The following is a 7,104-nucleotide window of genomic DNA, read 5'->3' on the forward strand; positions in this document are numbered from 1 at the left end:
TTCAACTTTAAATTTCAAACGAGTCACTGCTTATTTGTTTGAGCTGTAGGAAATACAGGCTGAGGTTGCATAAGGTCTCTTTGAGATGTATTGATAGGCTGTGCAGGAAACATTTCGAGCACAAAGCCTGTGTGAAATGGTACATCCCACCGTCCATTTTGTTTTCCTGGTGTACTCAGACTGATGAGCTGTAAAGTAATTTTAATGTTGATCACTTAAGATAAGCATTTGATAATATAGAAGTCAGCATCAAACTGAAAATATGCAAAAGAGAGTGCACCATACTTACTTCTGCTCACAATAATCGTCTTGTTTCATTTCACAAGGCTTATAAACCAGCGGCGCTCTGCAGGTAAAAGCTACGAGAAACATAAGAGATGTGGCCACAAATTACACAAAAACCAGTTGGGTACACCATCAGAAATGGAAAACAAAACCATGGCCTAATTTTAAACAAAATGAAACGAGTAATACTAAGCTAAAACTCACATAGCACCAGATTATAGTCCAACAGGTTCATTTGGAGGCAATAGTTTATTTAGGAATGTGGATTTTTGTACCAGCTATGTCAACAGATTTTATCTCTCAGTATGGAATAAGTGTGAAGTGAATGGAGCAATGATTTATCAGGTGCAGGAAGCAGTGAAAAGCCAATAAATGGTAACATGCCTTGATCACCCAGTTCTACCCTTTCTGCAGTAGTGAGATAGCTAACACTATTACCACCTTGCCATCCTGCAAACAGTACGGAAGTGACTGACATTGATATCGTCAGGTCAGATAAGACTGACAACAGTGATGAAGGTGAACTTTTAGATCGGGTCTTCTCTCCCTGATCTCTCATTCTCTTTATGAACATAACCCTGCAGGGCCTAAGACAACCATTAATCTGACGAGTGTTGGTCTAATTTATTGTCCTTTTCTCAGATTTGATGCGATCTAAGATGTTGTGATCTTGCTTACATATCAGCTGCATACTAAACGGCTAGAACATGTTAAGACTCACGTGTGTAGGGGACATGAGCAACAGAGAGCATGACTTAAACACAGAGATTTCGATCATTCTGATCTCTGCATGTTGGTTCAATTCCTTTTGAGAAAGTGACATCATAGATAAGTTGTGGTCCAATTGGCTGGTTGGGGAGAAACTTTGGGGATTAGCCTTAAATAGTAGCAGATTCAGAAAGAGTACGATCATTTAGGAACTCTTCGAGAATAAGGGTTTTTCAACAATAAATAAAACCTAATTAACTATATTAGAAATGACAGTACAGGTGATGTGTTGTTCTTGTGTGACGTCAGATCCCATGGCCACATCAGTGTCTGTAGGAACTGCAGCTCAAAGTTGATGAGCTGGAAACAGAGCTTCTGACAGTGATGCACAGTCAGGAGGGAGAGTTACCCTGATCTTGTGTTCCAGGTATAGCTTAAACATTTAAAATGTGGCCACAAGTGAGGAACAGGAGAGTGAGACCACAAGTGATGCAGTAGAGGGATCCTGATGAGTATTGAAGGACTCTCAGCGTTTGACCTTGTCCAATAGATATGAGGCACTTCCTCCCTGTGTGGATGAGGAAAGAATTTACAGAGAGAATGACCAAACTGACCACTGCGCCATGGACCAGGAAACCATTCAAAGATAAGTGTTAATATTAAGAGATTCTATAATTAGGAGGGAAAATAGCAAGTTTTGTGAGCAAGGTCAAGACTGCCTGAATGGTGTGATGTCTACCTGGTGTCAAGGTGAAGGACACCTCAAGTTAGGTTTCCTGAAAGGAACCTGGAGAGAGGGGGGATATTCAGTTGTTGTGGTCCATGCTGGCACCAACAAGATAGATAAGGTGGGTATATGATTAGGAAGGGTCGGGGGGCTGGCAGGTGGACTAGATTGGGTAGGGATATCTGGTTGGCATGGACAAGTTGGACCGAAGGGTCTGTCTCTGTGCTGTAAATCTCTCTGACTTTGAGAGGTTCTATTTGAGGAATTTCAGGAATTAAGCATAAAATTAACAAACAGGACCTCGAAGATTGTAATCATAGGATTATTACCTCAGCCACAAGTAAACCAGCAAAGAGCTAAGAAGATTACGGCTAAAGGAGTGCTGTGGGAAAGAGGAGTTCCATTTCATATGGCACTGGCATCAATATTGGGAAAGGAGGAAACTGCACAATCTACACCAATCTAGGACCAAAATCCCAATGGAAAGGCTAAATAAGGTGGTCACATAGACTTTAAAGATAATCAAAAGAGGAGAGGAGTCAGGAAAGGTTATTAAACTTTCCAGGGCAAGTAATATGTCAGAGTGCAGAAAGAATCAAAAATCTAACTTCAGGTACCTTAAAGAGACAACAGAGAGAAGGGACATTCAGCACAGAATTGAGGGTGTTGTGCTTGCATGCACCCAGTGTGCCAAACAAGGTAAGTGAGCTTGTTGGGCAAAATAAAATTGGTGGGTACAATGTTCTGGTTATCACAGAGATGTGACTACAAGGGGTTCAGGGCTGGGAACTAAATAACCAAGGATATACATCCTATTGAAGGAACAGGCACGTGCACAAGAAGAGGTGGGTTTGCCTTGTTAGTAAGAATGAAATTAAATGAATAGTAAGAAAGTGTGAACCTGGGTGGTAGAGTTGAGGAACCACAAAGGAAAAAGGACTCTGATGGGAGTTGAGTACAGGCCCCTAAGTAATGGTCAGGATGTGGTGAAGGAAATTAATCAGGAGTTAGAAAAAGCATTTAAGAAAGCACGATTATGTTAATCATGGGGAACTTCAATATGCAGACGAATTGGGAAAATCAGATTGGTAGCAGACCGAGGAAAAGGAATTCATTAGCAAGCTCAAGGTGAAAGAAGCCTAAGAAGTGACCATATAATAGAATTCACCCTGTAGTTAGAGAGGGAGAAACTGGAATCAGATGTAACAATATTACGTTTGAGTAAAGGTAACTACAAAGACATGAGGGAGGAGCTGGACAGATTTGATTAGCAGGGGATCCTAGCAGGAAAGGTAGTGGAACTGCAAGGATTGGTGTTTCTAGGAATAATTCAGGAATCACTACAGAAATACATCCCAAAGAAAAAGAAGCATACTGAGCGGTGAATGAGGCAAGATAAAGCAAAAGAAGATGCATATAATGTGATGAAGATTACCTGGAAACCAGAGGATTGGGAAACCTTTAAAAATGAGCCAAGCACAACTAAAAAAGCAATAAAAGGAAAGGAAATGAAATGCCAAGGATAAGCTAGCTAGTAATTGACAGAGGTGTACTCACTTGATAGAGGTATACAAGATGATGAGAGGCATTGTTAGAGTAGATAGCCAGAGACTTTTTCCCAGGGTGGAAATGGCTATCACAAAGGGGTATAATTTTCAGGTAATTGGAGGAAGATTTAGGGGAGATGTCAGAGATGGGTTCTTTATACAGAGAGTGGTGGGTGCACTGCCAGCGATGGTAGTAGAGTCAGAGACATTAGAGACATTTAAATAACTCCTGGATGGCACATGGAAGATAGTACAATGAAGAGCATGTAGGTGAGTCTGATCTTAGAGTAGGATAAAAGGTCAGCACAACAGCGAGGGCCTAAGGTCCTGTACACTGTAACTGTGCTGTACTGTTCAATGTTCTTTGAAATACAAAAGAAGTTGCAGGAATGTTTTTAGACTATTTAAAAAGCAAGAGAGAGACAAAACAGGACATTGAAATGCTAGAAAATAAGGCTGGTAAAGTGGTAATGGGGAATAAGAAATAGTGGGAGAAATGAATAGATACCTTTCATTAGTCTTCACGATAGAAGAAACCAGTAGCATACCAGAACTTCAAGATAGACAGGGGGCAGAGGTAAGTGTAGTTGCCTTTGCTATACAGGAAGTGCAGAGGAGCTAAAAGTCTTGGCGATGGATTAGTTGCCTGGACTGGATGAACTACCCTGGACTGGATGGACTACCTCTGAAAGAGATGGAGTGGCACATTGGCTCAGAGTTAGATCGCTGCCTCACAGCACCAGGGATCTGGGTTTGCTTCCACTTTCGTGCGACAGTCTGTGTGGATTGCACATTGTCCCCATGTCTACATGAGTTTCCTCCAGGTGCTCTGGTTTCCACCCAGCTGTGTGCAGGTTAGGTGTATTGGCCATGCCAAATTGCCAATAATGTTGAGGAATGTGTAGGTTAGTTGGATTAACCATGGGAAATATAGGTAGAGGAATAGGGTAGTGGGTGAGTCTGGATGGGATGCTCTTCGGAAGGTTGATGTGAACTCACTGGCCAAATGGTCTACCCTATAGGGATTCTGTGGTTCTATGAAGCTGAGGAGATTGTGGAGGCATTGGAAGTGATTTTTCAGGAATCACTGGGGTCAGGATGGGTTCCAGAGGACTAAAAATGGCTACTGTAACACAAATATTTCAGATGGGAGGGAGGCAGAAAATGGGAACTTATAGGCCACTTTGACTGACCTCATTTGTCAGCAAGATCCCATTATTAGGGATGGGATTGCAGAATGTGTGGAGGTGCATGGTAAAATGGGGCTAAGTCAGCATGGCGTCTTCAAGGGGAGTTTATGCCTGACAAACCTGTTAGAATCCTTTGAGGAGACATTGGGAAAGTTCAATAAAAACGGGCCTTGGTCAAATGGTGGAAATGAATTGATAGGCTGAATGGTCTAATTCTGATCCTATACCTTATGATCCTATATTCTATTGATCGATACTGAACAGAAAACCACAAAAGCTTTCTAAAAATCCTTTCCACCTTGAGAAAGCCAGCCGCCATTCCAAGTCAACCAACCTTGACCAAGGTACCCATTTAGTATTGTCAGCTGGTCTAACCTGCAGACTGACTCAAATCTCCTGGAGCCACAGGAAGAGAGCCAATGGTGAAAATGTTGAAAGCTCAAATTTTCATTCTGTGCACTATTAGAGTGGTCAGGGTGGGTATTATGCTTTTATCTATGTTTTGAACACAAACGTCATTGTTCAACAGAGCCAAAATGGATTGCAGCACTGAAGGAGCATTTAAGCTAATGAAATCTAACTACTGACAATGGTAGTGGATTTTAATTTTCCAAACATAGACTGGGGCTGCCATAGTGGTAAGGGCTTGGATGGAGAGGAATTTGCTAAGTGTTTGCATGAAAAGTTTCTGATTCAGTATGTGGATGTACCTACTGGAGAAGGAGCAAAACTTGACCTCTTCTTGGGAAATAAAGCAGGGGAGGTGACTGAGGTGTCAATGGGGGAGCACTTTGGACCAGTGGCCTTAATTCTATTAGTTTTAAAATAGTGATGAAATCTAATAGTTAAAATTCTAAATTGGAGGAAAGCTAATTTTGACAGTATTCAGCAAGAACTTCCAAAAGATGATTTGGGCGGATATTCACAGGCAAAGGGATGGCTGGAAAATGGAAAGACTTAAAACTAAGAGTCCAGGGATGGTGTGTTACTGTTAGGGTGAAGAACAAGGCTGATAGGTGTAGGGAATGCTAGATGATGAAAGAGAATCAAAAGAAGGAAGCATATGTCAGGTACAGATGGGAGGGATCGAGTGAATACCTAGAAGAGTATAAAAGCAGTAGGAGAATACTTAAGAAGGAAATCAGGAGGGGAAAAAGAGGACATGGGATAGCTTTGGTAAATAGGATTAAGGAGAAACAAAATGGATTCTACAAATACATTAAGGACAAAAAAGTAACTAGGGAGAGAATAAGGCCCCTTAAAGATCAGCAAGAACAGCTATGTGTGGAACTGCAGGAGATGGAAGAGGTACTAAATTAATAATTTGCACCAGTGTTTATGGTAGAGAAGGATATGGAAGCTAGAGAACTTGGGGAAATAAATAATGACATCTTGAAAAATGTCTATTTTACAGAGGAGGAGATGCTGAATGTCTTAATATACATAAAGGTGGATAAATCCCTGGGACCTGGTCAGATGTACCCTAGAACTCTGTGGGAAGTGAGGGAAGAGATTGCTGGGCCACTGGCAATCAATAGACACAGCTGAGGTACCAGAAGACTAGAGATTGGCAAAGGTGGTGCCACTATTTAAGAAAGGTCTTAAGGAAAAGCCAGTGAACTATAGACCAGTGAGCCTGACATCGCCGGTGGGCAAGTTGTTGGAGGCAATCCTGAGACGTGTATTTGGAAAGGCAGAGACTGATTAGGGATAGTTAGCATGGCTTTGTGCGTGGGAAATCATGTCTCACTAACTTGATTGAATTTTTTGAAGAAATAACAAAGAGAATTGATAGGGCGGAGGTGGACTTTATCTATATGGACTTCAGTAAGGTGTTTGACAAGGTTCCTCACGGTGGATTAGTTAGCTAGGTTAGATCACATTGAATATAGGGAGAACTAGCCATTTGGATATAGAACTGACTTGAAGGGTCGTGTTGGAAGACTGCTGTTCAGACTGGAGGCCTGTGATCAGTGGTGTGCCACATGGATTGATGCTGTGCCCACTGCCTTTCGTCATTTATATAAATGACTTGGATGTGAAAATTGGAGGTTTAATTAGTAAGTTGCAGATGACCCAACATAGGAGATGTAGTGGACAGTGGAGAAGGTTATTCAGAGTACAATGGGATCTTGGTTAGACAGACTAATGGGCTGAGGAGTGGCAGATGGAATTTAATTTAGATAAATGTGAGGTGCTGCATTTTGGAAAAGCAAATCAGGGCAGGACTTATACACTTAATGGTAAGGTCCTGGGGAGTGCGCTAAACAAAGAGACCTTGGAGTATAGGTGCACAGTTCCAGAACTGGAATCCAGAACTAGACGGCATAGCTTTAGAGTAAGAGAGGAAAGATTTAAAAGGGATCTAAGGGACAACTTTTTCACACAGAGAGTGTTGCATGTACGGAATGAGCTGTCAGATAATGTGGTGGAGTCTGGTACAATTACAACATTTAAAAGACATCTGGATGGCTATATCAATAAGGACGGTTTAGAAGGATATGGGATTAGTGGTGCTGGAAGAGCACAGCAGTTCAGGCAGCATCCGAGAAGTAAAATCGACGTTTCAGGCAAAAGCCCTTCATCAGGAATACAGGCAAAGTGCCTGAAGGGTGGAGAGATAAATGAGAGGAGGGTGGGGGTGGGG

The 7,104-nt window shown here is 41.8% G+C and overlaps 1 protein-coding gene across 1 annotated transcript in view; it reads right to left on the reverse strand.

Annotated features, from left to right (window-relative positions):
* The window catches only part of LOC122561644 (intestinal mucin-like protein), a 41,819-nt gene that overhangs the window by 11,400 nt on the left and 23,315 nt on the right, over positions 1-7,104 (reverse strand). Inside the window, exon 8 of the mRNA XM_043713597.1 lies at positions 290-359. Within this exon, the coding sequence (XP_043569532.1) occupies positions 290-359 (70 nt within the window). The remainder of the gene's footprint in view (positions 1-289; positions 360-7,104) is intronic.

The sequence above is a fragment of the Chiloscyllium plagiosum genome, chromosome 23 (genome assembly GCF_004010195.1).
Source record: "Chiloscyllium plagiosum isolate BGI_BamShark_2017 chromosome 23, ASM401019v2, whole genome shotgun sequence".
NCBI classification, from domain to species: Eukaryota; Metazoa; Chordata; class Chondrichthyes; order Orectolobiformes; family Hemiscylliidae; genus Chiloscyllium; species Chiloscyllium plagiosum.